The 12811-nt window shown below is 40.3% G+C and overlaps 1 protein-coding gene across 2 annotated transcripts in view; it reads right to left on the bottom strand.

Annotated features, from left to right (window-relative positions):
- GPX5 (glutathione peroxidase 5) overlaps positions 1–8758 on the bottom strand; it is a 12826-nt gene extending 4068 nt beyond the window's left edge. For both annotated transcript variants that reach the window (XM_008063779.1, XM_021715379.1), the window contains exons 1-2: positions 8670–8758; positions 4302–4455 (exon numbers count right to left, since the gene is read on the bottom strand). In XM_008063779.1, coding sequence (XP_008061970.1) covers positions 4302–4455; positions 8670–8756 — 241 coding nt within the window. In that variant the 5' untranslated portion in view covers positions 8757–8758. The remainder of the gene's footprint in view (positions 1–4301; positions 4456–8669) is intronic.
- Between the last annotated feature and the right edge of the window lie 4053 nt (positions 8759–12811).

Here is a 12811-nt window from a genome sequence, read left to right as displayed (position 1 = left end):
GCCCAGCTAATTTTTTTATTTATTGTAGAGACAAGGTCTCGCCATGTTGCCCAGGTTGGTCTCGAACCTGTGAGCTCAGGCAATCCTCTCGCCTCTGCCTCCCAAAGTGCCGATGGCTGGCAATTTTCAAATAAAGCTCATAAGCTTGCTTTCCCTGTTGACTCGTTAATTAATAGAGCTTTCTTTTTTTAAAGAAAAAGACACAGACACTGAGAACTAACCTCTTTCCCATACAGGTTGGCTCATCCTGAGTAGAGTGGAAGTAAAGTGACCAAGGCAAAGAGAACCAAAGACATTTCAAGTCACACTTCCTGATGTTTTCAACAATCCTCAAGATGTTAAAAATGCATTCTACCTAAAAAGCCTCAGTGATACGCCAATACACAAGCTTCAACTGCCTTCTACTGCCAGGAAGTTTTCCAACTTGTCTGCTCTGGTTTTTATCAGCTTCTTTGTTAACCCTTTCTGAGCTAGATGCCTTTAGTCCCTTGACAAACACTAACCAGTCCTAAGATTCAGCTCAGCCAACTGGTGTCTCCTCTTAGTCCTTTTTTTTTTCTTTTTATAAAAACAAATTGCTAGCAGGCTCGGTGGCTCAGCCTGTAATCCCGCGCCTTGGGAAGCTGAGGTGAGTAGATTGCCTGAGCCCGCGGGTTCGAGACCCGCCTGGGCAACTTGGTGAGACCTCATTTCTACAATAAATCAAAAAATTAGCCGGACGTGGTAGCGCGCGCCTGTAGTTCCAGCTACTTGGAAGGCTGAGGCAGAAGGATCACTGGAGCCCAGCAGGGCGAGGCTGCGGTGGCCGGGAGCAGCCACTGCACTCCAGTCTGGGTGGCAGAGTGAGACTCCAACTCAAAAAAACAAACAAAAAACAAACAAAAAAACAAAAAAACAAATTGCTTTCCTGTTTTCACATGCCTCCTTAGTACCTCTTATCATATTCTTCCCTCTTGTCTTCAGCACTACATACAATCACTTCCTCTCAGAAAAAGACAAGAAATTAGGAAGCATGTCTTCCAGTCCATGAACAATTGTTTCTCAGTTTCCTCATCTGTTATTTGCAAAGTGGAAACTGAATAAATTGATTTTTAAAGTCCCTATAAAAATGGTAAAATAAATTATGATTCAATATATATTATTCAATCTTAAAAAATAATAAGGAAATAGACTGAACTCAAATGTATTTTATTCATTAAAAAAGGCAATGCAACAAATAGTATTTACAGTGTGTTATCAGTTGGGGGGAGCAGAACAAAGAAACTATCTAATGTTCTGTAAATGTGATAATATTGGTAGTCTGAAGGGAAGGCAAGGAGGTGGAAACTGTTATAAAAGGATGCCAAACTCCGTAAAATCTTTTTTTTTTTTTTTTTGAGTCGGAGTCTCGCTCTGTCACCCAAGCTGGAGTGTAGTGGTATGCTCATGGTCACCACAACCTCAACCTACTGGGCTCAGGCAATTCTTCCCTTCAGCCTTCCAAGTAGCTGGAAACACATGCATGCGCCACCACACCTGGCTGATTTTTCTGATTTGTTGTAGAGATGAGGTCTCGCCATATTGGTTAGGCTGGTCTCGAACCCCTGCGTTCAGACAATCCTCTTGCCTCTGCCTTCCAAAGTGCTGGGATTATAGGTGTAAGCCACTGCACCTGATTTGTGAAATCTCTTAAAATGGTTTATTCTGAACTAAACTTGAGGACCTCATTTTTAGGAGGTCCTGAGAGCATGTACCCACTGTGGTTGAATGGTAGTGTTAGGTTATATACATTTTAGGAAGACAGAAATTACAAGGAAGTGTAAATCAATTCATTGGTTTTGGCAAGGAAGGAAGGACATTTCTAACCAGGGGATTGTAGGTCATAGGTGAATCCAAAGATTTCTTGACTAGTAATTTGTAGTTCCTATCTAAGGAATTTTGGAAATCTGCAAAGGAGATGTCTTGTTGAGATAAGGGGACTGAAATTCCAGATTTGTTGAAGTCCTATACAAGATCTGACAATTAAGTTCTCAAACTCATCCTAGAAAAAGTGCTACTCACCTCATTGCTGAATATCACTATGGTCACCTTCAAAGTACTCCCCTTGGGAAGCTATGTACAGACGCCAGCACTCAATCCTCCTGTCAAAACAATTTTGGAACCCTTTTTCTGGAATGGCATATTCCAGAACTGTCATATTACACTTGATGTCCTGAATGTCATCAAAATGTTTTCCTTTCAGTATTTTCTTTATCTTCAGGTAAAGAAAAAAGTCATTGGGGGTCAGATCAGGTGAGTAGGAAGGGTGTTCCAATACAGTTATTTGTTTACTGGCTAAAAACTCCCTCACAGACAGTGAGATGATGCATTGTTGTGATGTAAGCGCTCCTTCAGGACCATTTTTGCACACACATTTGTCATGCCAAGATTTTCAGTTAAGATTTTCCTGTTTTTCTATCAATGTTTATTTGGTCTTTTATTCTTCTCCCATTCAGCCAATGATTTTGATGCACAATTCAACGAATTTTTGAAATGTTTTGTCAATTCTGCTTGTTATTGGCCGTCCTGACCTCTCTTCATCAGTGATGCTTTCTCTCCTCCCACAATAATGTTTAACCTGACCGGGCGCGGTGGCTCAAGCCTATAATCCCAGCACTTTGGGAGGCCTAGGTGAGAGGATTGCCTGAGACCACAGGTTCAAGACCAGCCTGGGCAACATGGTGAGACTTTGTCTCTACAATAAATAAAAAAAATCAGCCAGGTGAGGTGGTGCATGCCTGTGGTTCCAGCTACTTGGAAGGCTGAAGTGAAGAATTGCCTGAGCTCAGCAGGCTGAAGCTGCGGTGGTTGGGAGTGTGCTACTGCACTCCAGCCTGGGTGACAGAGTGAGACTCCAACTCAAAAAAAAATTTTAAAAATAATGTTAAATCCATTTGTACACTGCATTATCCCCATAAACTTGGACTAATATGTCCCTGATTTTACTTCCATTCTTGCCAAGTTTAACAAGAAATTTAATGTTTGTTGTTCTAATTCAAACTCCAACATTCTCGTGACAACAGCTCTGATAGCCATTCCAGAAATAGAGTTCCAAAATTGCTTTGACAAGTGGATTAGGTGCTAGCATTGGTGCATAGCTTCCCAAGGAGAGTACTTTAAAGGTGGCTGTGGTGATATTCAGCAATGAGGTAGGTAGCACTTTTTCTAGGAGGAGCTCATGAATTTAATTGTCAAACATCGTTTGTGGCAAATTTCAGAGAGCAGAAGTCAGCTTTGCAGGGCCATAAAATACTTTGATTTCCTTCTTTATATGTTATGTGAGGTTATGCCAGAGTCAGTTTGGAAAACACACTATAGGATATAGGATAATAAAACCCTATCTGGCGAGTCCTTATCAGTTGTGACTCCCAAGTCTCTTAATCAGAAATAAAAAGAGAAATAAAAGAAAAAGGTCACAGTTTAGCACTCAAAACTTTTCATTGTAAATTGTTTTGTTCCTTTTGAATTTTGAGACTTGTGACTATATTACCTATTCAAAGCAAAATTAAAAACAAAAAACGAAATTCTTGTTACTTCTGATATAAGGAGTATCTCTGGTATTATCCATCCTGCTTATTATTTATTGTTTTTAAACCACATGGCCTAAACTATGAGAAAAATAAGATTCTTCCCTAAATGCATATGGTACAGAGAGGTAGAAAGGGATTGAAGTTGGAAAGTATTTGCCTTTGTTATAGTCTATTATACCTCACTTCAGTTAAATGCAGTTCCAGGTATAAAACCCCTTTTGCCTGTCACTGGAAATTACCTGTAAAACCTTGGGAAAATCTCAAAAAGATTGATTCTCCCTCCTGTATTTACAAAGAAAACTTCTGAAATCTTCTGAGAAACTCCTTGCTCTCAGATATATATTGATTCTTCTGGAAGTCTCAGGGAAAAGCAGAGGTGGGGCATGGAGGAGAGATCAGCACATTTTTTCTGTAAAGGGCTTGATTACTAAATATTTTAGACTTCGTGGGCCATATAGTCTCTGTCACTACTACTCAGACACCAAACTCTGCCTTATGTCATGAAAGCAGCCATAGGCAATATGTAAGTGAATGGCATGGCTACATTCAAATAAAACTTTGTTTACAAAAACAGGCTGGCCAGATTTGACCTGTGGGCCGTAGTAGGCTGACTTCTGACATGGAGGATGAAGTCACCTGTTTATGAGTATTTATTTTGGTACCTAATTCGAATTCAAATATAATACCAAGTATGATTTAGAATACAATCACCTGAAAATTTAGTGCCAAGGAAAAGTGGCTATGAATTCTTACCAGGATATTGAACTGTCAGACCACAGTAGGTGGCCACGTTGACAAAGAGGACATGCTTGCCCACATACTTCTTGAACGAAATGTGTTCCTTTCCATTAAGAGTGTGGGCCCCATAGTCATAGATGGTGCCTTTCACATCTTTGTAACAATCCATCTGAAAGATTAAAAAAATAAAATATTAGTAGCAACAATTTCTGGTATCTGTGTAATCTTTCAAAGCACTCAAAGGATGATACATGTCATATTACTGAGACCAGAAAACAAATAGAAGTTGTTTAAGATGTCAGTGATACAACTGAAACTTGGTTCTTATGAGTTGGAAATCCAATAAAGTCTCTATTGCTATTATTCTGGAAGATGTAAGATAACAGGAAATGCTTGGATTAATGAAAAAGAACAGAGATTCATGAATTGGGATAGGAGGAGCTGGAAGTAGTCAGGCACAGTGGCTCATGCCTATAAACCCAGCACTTTGGGAAATGGAGGCAAGATGATTGCCTGAGCCCAGGAGTTTGAGACCAGCCTGGACAACTTGGTGAGACCTCATCTCTACATAAAAAAAAATTAGCCAGGCGTGGTGGCACGTACCTGTGGTTCCAGCTACTTGGAAGGCTGAGGTGGAAAAATTGCCTGAGCCCAGCAGGTAAAGGTTGTGGTAGCCGTGAGTCTACCACTGGACTCCAGTCTGGGCGACAGAGTGAGACTCCTACTCAAAAAAAAAAAAAAAAAAAAAGTAGGAGCTGAAAGTAAGTGGGACCAAAAAGAAAAGCACACCAACTGTGTTTCATGCTTCTGTGAAAAATGAAGCTACTCCCTTGGATTGGGGGCTCTGGATTTGATGTCGGATGGGGTGTGGTATGTTCTGTGGGTGCTTGATTTCACCACAAAAAATTTTCAGAGAAAATCTAAAGTATAATTTAGGAAAAAAAAAACACTAGAAAGAAAAAAGGCATGCTCAAGGAAAAGTGTAGGTGCCTTAAGAGAAAGGACTCATTTGCCTTTGATAAGAAGCTTTATACTTTTACAACAATGATTAAGCAAACCACAAACTAAGAGCAGAAGAGTACAGGTATCTGGTCATGAGTTTTGATTACCATCTCTCAACCTTGTAAGGTTGCAAGGACCTTCTAAATAATGAAAGTTACTGTTTAACTAGATTTGAGCCTTTCCTTAGAACATCATGTCTATGTTTTGGATCATTCCTTAATGTTTCTGTGATTTACTGCACTGGTAGTTTTACATTTCAGCCCACGAAGCGGTCAGGTCTGATATGCCTGGTCAGTTGTGTGAAGGTCATGTTTGGATAAGAAAGATTTCTGAACCCCTACCCTATTTTAATTTACACCTGTCTGCAAGAAACTCATCTATCTATCTCCACCTGCCCTGGTTAACCTGCCTTAGATTAAAGGCCTCACTCCTGGACTGTCTCAGAGAAGGGCAGACTTTAAATTGCTTAATTATTTTAGCATGCCCCTGTTACTTCTCTTCCCCCAGGTCACCAGATTTCCTACCCCACTCATCAGCATGTGAAATAGAAAGAACGCTGTCCTGGGAATCAGAAAATAAGCTCTATTGTTAAATTCCTTTGTTAACCTAGGCAGTTCTTATCCCTGGCCCTGGGTTTCCCCATGAGTCAAATGAAGATATTCATCTAAATTTTTATTAGAACTTCAAGGGGCCTTGCAAGTCTAATATTCTAGAATCTAATATTATCCCCATCTTGAATAATTTTCTCTCTTCTGTAACTTTCTTACTCATGATAGTCTTAAAATCCAATACTATGAAACTCCAGATTTTTTTTTTTTTTTTTTAGCTCCCAAGAAAGGAGACGGAGAGCCCTCAACTCTGCAAATGGATCACTGAAATCTTTCTGGCAGCACCTGACCTATCACAAACTCAGCTCCCCTCCTCACTGTGTCCCAAGTGTCCAATACTCACCTTTGTCATTATCTCCATCTATCCCACTCCTTCTTAAATTGCCTGAACAGGCCGGGCTCAGTGGCTCAGCCTGTAATCCCAGCACTTTGGGAGGCCGAGATGAGAGGATTGCCTGAGCCCGTGGGTTTGAGACCAGCCTGGGCAGCTTGATAAGATCTCGACTCTACAATAAAATTAAAAATAGCTTGGCGTGGTAGCACGTGTCTGTAGTTCTGGCTACTCAGAAGGCTGAGGCGGAAGGATTGCTGGAGCCCAGAAGGTCGACGCTGGGGCGGCGGTGAGCGTGCATGCCACTGCACTCCAGCCCGGGTGAAGGAGTGAGACTCCAACTCAAAAAGAAAAAAATCTCCTGAACACATTTGAACAGGCTTCCACACAACATTTGTTAAGTTACTTATAACAGAAATAAGTCCTACCTGAAATTCTCATTGCATGTTCTTATGTTAAATTCCTCTATAAGGCACGTCTCATGTTATTCCTCCTCTGACTCTATCCTTGCAGAATCCATCAGTCAAGAAGCACTGATACCCCAATGCTCACCAGCACATCCTGACTATTTTCCCTATATTGGGGAAGTTACTACACATTTGAAAAGGAAGTTATGTGTTCAAAGCATCCAGTGAGAAAAAAGCAGAAAGGAACTGGCTAGAGAAAGGAGAGAAGGGCATTATCTGATAAAGAAGGCCCAGAATTAAACTAGGATTAAACTAGCCTTCCTGGAAACGCAGTGTACTAGAAAATATTTTAATCAAGCACCATTTGCCCCCATCCAGAAAAGAAGTAATGCAAAATAAAACAAAATCCAACTTTTTCCAATCCTATAAGCCCACTAATTCTATCACTAGCTCACTGGTTGTAGCTATATATCCCTGCTCTTAGGGAGAAAGGTGTTTTCTTTATGCAGGTTTTTGCACATTTCCCTAAATTTACACATACATACACGTACCATCAAAATGAGGCATGAATAAAGGGAATATTAAATGAAAGCATCCATTCCTATCTCCATGATGCCTGGTTTCAAGTAAAACATTTAAAATAATTTGCCTTTTTTTTTTCTTTTGCTACTGCAATGAAAATCACTGACAATCATTTGGGGTATCAGGATGAAGGGGCTTAAAGAGACTCTGAACTCAGAGATTCCCTTTAGTCCAGTTTACTCCTAATATTGATGATTGTTTCAAATTTATTTTTCAGTATCTTGTGTCTCAAATATCTCCAGACTCAGATTTTATTGAGACTCTATAGCCTAGAGTCTCCATATCCAATTAAGCAGCACTGGGTAACATAAAAACCATATCAATTCTCATATTAGAAAGTCACCCTTGGGTTCAAGACCAACCTGAGCAACATGGTGAGACCTTGTCTCTATGATAAATCAAAAAATTAGTTGGGCATGGTAATGTGCACCTGTAGTTCTGGCTATTTGGAAGACTCAGGCGAAAGGATCGTCTGAGCCCAGCGGGTGGAGGCTGCAGTGGCTGGGAGCGTGCCACTGCACTCCAGCCTGGGTGACAGAGTGAGACTCCAACTCAGGGGAAAAAAAAGAGAAAAGAAAAGAAAGTCATCTGGAGGTCATCTAGTTAAATTAGGGGGTCGGGGGAGGGAGATCTTACCAGAGTTGCATTTTGTAGAACACATTATACACAAAATAACTGTTGCCCACCCCACCCTTAAGGCAGATACTGTTACCCAGAAATTTACAATGAGAAAGCACAAGTTAACAGAGGTGCAATGATTTGTCCAAGTCCACTGTATGAATGAAAGTCTGCCTGCCCTAACTTCATGATTCCTTTCTTTCTGTAATCATCTCATTCATTGCCATCCTTTCCTGAACTGTCCCTTCCCTTGCCATATACCCATGTTTTATCAATAAAGCAACTGAGCTATGAATTGGGAATAGAACTGAGACCAGATTTCAAGACACCAGACTCCAATTATTTTTTGCGTGTATTTTATGTTTCTCTGATAATTCTCTTTCACCTATCCTTAAAACTTCCATGTTAGGTTTTTTTTCTCACCTTCAATGGTTTCTTGCTGAGCTACCTTGAGATGACTTCAACTTAGCCTCTCCTCCAAACCCTGGTCCCCACCTATCCTGACACCCATCGTTGTCCCAGTCCAAGGTCCAGTCTGACACAGATACTGATGTGGCTGGAGAGGTTTCCAGGGGCCTCCATCTGGAGAAGGAGGGAAGAGAGGACCACAGTAAAGAGACCCCTTCTTCCCTTGCCATATTCAACTCAAGGGACACTCATTTATAGGAGTGGGAAAAGACCAAGGAGAAAAGAAAAAAAAGGTTGAGGGAAACCTGCAAAGAACAAAGCAGAAGTTGGAGTCTTACAAAAAGGACTGGAGGGCAGGATCTCCAGTCAGCACAGAAGAGTAACTTCATGTTTGAGCCCTACTGCACCCTTTCTGGAGCTCACTCACCTTCATCTTCTCCTGATTGGAATCTGTTTGCACAAAGCTGGCTAGGAGAAGGGGAAAAAGACAGAAGGCTCTTAAATGTGCAATCATGACTAGTGTTTGTAGACTACTAGTCAAGGGCCTGAGATCCTTGCATCCCCACAGTCTTTTGATACCTTATCAGGGACTAGCCCAACTCCACTCAGACCAATTGCAGGGCTGCGAGGATTCCTGCCTCCTTAGGGGGGCCTGAGGATTGCAAAACTCAAGCCATAACTTCACCTACACACACCTCCATGAGCACGCAGCGCTCACCAGTGCAATGAGGATCTGGGATTCAAAATGCTGGGAGAATTAAAATAAAAAGGTAATGACAAGACTTCTGAGGTCCTTGAAGACTATTGTCTATTTTTTCTGAGTGGATGGGAGTAGATGCTGATGCAGTCTACCAAACACTACAGTAAAGTCACTGTAAAAATGTTGACCTAGACATACCAAATATTATTTCTAATATTATTATTTGATTTTTTTATAAAGGATGAATTGACGACCTAGGATCTCTCAAGAGAGTTAGACTGATGGGAGTGGGGGTGGGGGATATTCACAATATATGTGAAGGACAACACATTAATATAGCCATTATACAAATGCTTTTATAATACTTATAAATGCTTACAAATGATTTATAATACTTATAAATCAGTAAGCAAAGAACTACCACACCAACAGAAAAAAAAAAAAGGCACCAGACAGGAAATCAATGGTATTTGTGGTAAGATACAATGTTCTTCCTCATCAATAATCAAAGAATTATAAATGAGAAAAGATCAAATCTGCATTTATCAGATTGGCAAAAGTTGAAAGGAATGGTGCTGCTCAGCCTGGGTGCTGTCTGGTATAGGAGACTCTCATACACTGGCTAGGGGGATAGGGAATACTAACGTTGTGAATTTTCTGGACGATAATCTGTCATTTTGAATGCAGTGCTTTTAAAAGTAAATAACAGCCGGGTATGGTGGCTCAGCCTATAATCTCAGCACTTTGGGAGGCCGAAGCTAGTGGATTTGCCTGAGCCCATGGGTTCGAGACCAGCCCGGGCAACTTGGTGAGACATCATCTCCAAAAAAATAAATAAATAAAAATCAGTGGGCGTAGTACGTGGTGCCTGTAGTTCGGCTACTTGGAATGCTGAGGTAGAAGGATCACCGGAACCCAGCAGGTCAACGCTGGGGTGGCCATGAGTGTGCCACTGTACTCCAGCCTGGGCAACAGAGTGAGACTCCAACTCAAAAAAAAAATTAAATAATTTTTTTTGTAAATAATGATAAATTTGAAGGAAGTTGCAAAAGCACTCCTTTTAATTTCCTGAAGGCCCCAGAGTCCAAGAAGAATCATGGAAACAAGACCCAAGTTCTCCTAAGAACCATCATCCATTCAGCAACAGTTTCCAACAACTGCTCGCTAGTCTTGACTGAAATTTTGTAATAGATGCATAGATTAATGTAGAACTGGAACCTCAGGAATTACTATGTTTCTCACACAAATAACATCATTAATTCCCATCGACCTTACAGAAGGCTGACCAAGATCTTCTTCCCTCTTGTCTACAGTATAGTTTTATTTTGTGAATGTCAAGTGCTAATGTTTGATTAATCATACTCATAATTACTTATTTTTGCAAGGTCCCTTTCTTGTTCTATTTATCCTTGATACCCTTTGATTCCCAAACTCCACTCTTCTTATCTTCACTATAAATATATATAGTTTAATATGCATATTGTTTGTATTCTTGAAAAACTTGTATATTCGTCATCAGGTTATTAGTTCCTTGAAGCTTAAAAAATTAAATACTCATTTTTTTCCCATTTGGACCTTAGTTTCAAAGGGTTGAGTTAGACTCTTAATTTTATGGCATTTATCATCATTAGGCTATGCAAAGATTCTTTTAAATTAATTATTAATTTTTTGGTCCCTAATCCACTGCCATTTTTGTAACTTTAACAACGAAGGAATGGCAAGGAAATACATTACACTCTGGAAAATTGGCAACCTTTGTTATGCTGCAACAAAACATTTGGAAAACTGTTGCCTATCATGACTGAGGCAGCAAAATCATAAAACAATAAAAACAACAACAAACAAGGGTGAATGTTGGTGTGTGTTGGCTGTTCCTGATGTTTTAGAACTACAACAAAGGGGTAGATTCAGTAACTAACTTGACTGTAATGAGAAAACCAACAAAGAGATGCTGAAAAATATTAGGATTAGTACAGAGGCTCAGGGTTTCCCCTTTACCACTCTTCCCACGCTCCTCTCCTCCTTCTATAGAACCGGCACTGCCAGCCCAGCTTTGCAAACTCTCATGTTGATTGAAATGATAAATTCTTCCTCTCCAGTTCTATGTTCCTTTCCAACCAGCCCCCTTCACCAGCCCTGCCTCTTCCTGGTTCACACAAAAACCTGCCTTCACTTCCTTAAAACTGAAGTCTGAAACGGGTTTAATTCTCACTGGTAGTGGAGTCTGGGTATTCATGAACTCTCTTGGAAAACAGAAGCTTTTTGTTATCCCAGATGTTTGAGATCTTCTTAGAGACCTCTAATATCAGGGGAGGAGCCCAAACAATGTCTGACTCAGTCATAAAGCTCCCCAAATCCTGCAGGTTTCCTGCTTTATGGCACCTCCTGCCCTCAGGAGCTCAATCTCTTGCCCTCCTCCCCTCTATCATAGTTTAAAGAAAGCATTGAAATTAAAATTATTAATTAAATTAAAATATTAAAATATTGAACCTCAATCCTCCCTAAGTTGTGTGACCTTGGGCAAGCTGCTCTCTGCCTGTGGTTCTCACCTATAAAACTAATACAAATTTCACAGAGCTAATTTTTAGGGGGAAAAAAAGGGCTAATTCATTTCGACTCAGTATTAGATCCAGCCCAAGGTAATCACCCTGTGTTAATTCAACATATGAATAAACTGATTTATCAAAAGTGGTGTGTTTAGTGGTGACAGATTATTACACACTGCTCCCCCCTTGCTGTTGTAAATTCCTTATTTTCTTCACCACTTTATCTTTGCTGATCAAACAATAACTCCTAGAGCAGAAGAGAAATTTTCATAAATTCTACCTCAATGGTCATTAAATGGCCTCTGAAGACTCTGTGTTTCATTGTTTCAGTTTCCCTGAAGGCAAGAACTATGTCCAGGGAGCTGAGGCTCAGAAGAAGGACACATGGAGGGCATTTCATGTCATAACCACCCTGATCATATCACATATGTAGTGGCTGCCTCCTCCTCTTCACGACTTCCACCAGAGTCCCATATCAAATTATCATTTTTTTTCTCGAATGTTGAAATCATCTCCTAACTGTCTTCTTTCTCCAGGCTCTTCTTCAATCCTTTTTTCCTCTACCTTGCTGCCACTGGAAACTTTAAATACCTATCTGATGCCATCTTTCCACTTATAAACAGGAATGCTAACCAATTTATTACAGCATCAAATCCAGAATTCAAGCATCTCCTGACATGCTCTTAACTGCCTTCTAGTCACCTTCGCTCCCAGTAGCTCCCTCTGTGAATCTCTCAGACATCTAAATTATTTCCATTTGCTGGGCGTGTGGCTCACACCTGTAATTCCAGCACTTTGAGAGGTGGAGGTGAGAGGATTGCCTGAGCCCAGGGATTCGACCAGCCTGGGCAACTTGGTGAGAGCTTGTCGCTACAATAAATCATAAAAAAAAAATTAGCCAGGCATGGTGGTGTGCACTTGTGAGTTCAGCTACTTGGAAGACTGAGGTAAGGATCACCTGAGTCCAGCAGGTCAAGGCTGAGGTGGCCATGAACATGGCCACTGCACTCCAGCCTGGGCAACCGAGTGAGACTGACTCAAAAAAAAAAAATTCTTTGCTTTCCTCAAAACACACCCTTTCAATTTAGATTTTTTTGTCTTGAAGGTCAAGTGTGCTGAGAACTTTGAAATCTCATCTTCCCTAGTTCAAATTATATGTACGTATAATTTGCATAATATATTAAATATGCATAATTACATAGAATGCAAATTATGTATACATATATATAATTTGAAAGGACAGAGAATTCCCACTGAAAGGCAAGAAATGCAATTTTATCAATTTTATCAAACAAGATTTTAGATGGGAATGTTTGTGAGTGA

The sequence above is a fragment of the Carlito syrichta genome, unplaced genomic scaffold (genome assembly GCF_000164805.1).
Source record: "Carlito syrichta isolate Samal-C Ts95f unplaced genomic scaffold, Tarsius_syrichta-2.0.1 Scaffold307028, whole genome shotgun sequence".
Taxonomy (NCBI): Eukaryota; Metazoa; Chordata; class Mammalia; order Primates; family Tarsiidae; genus Carlito; species Carlito syrichta.
This window is presented reverse-complemented; position numbering and strand designations above follow the sequence as displayed.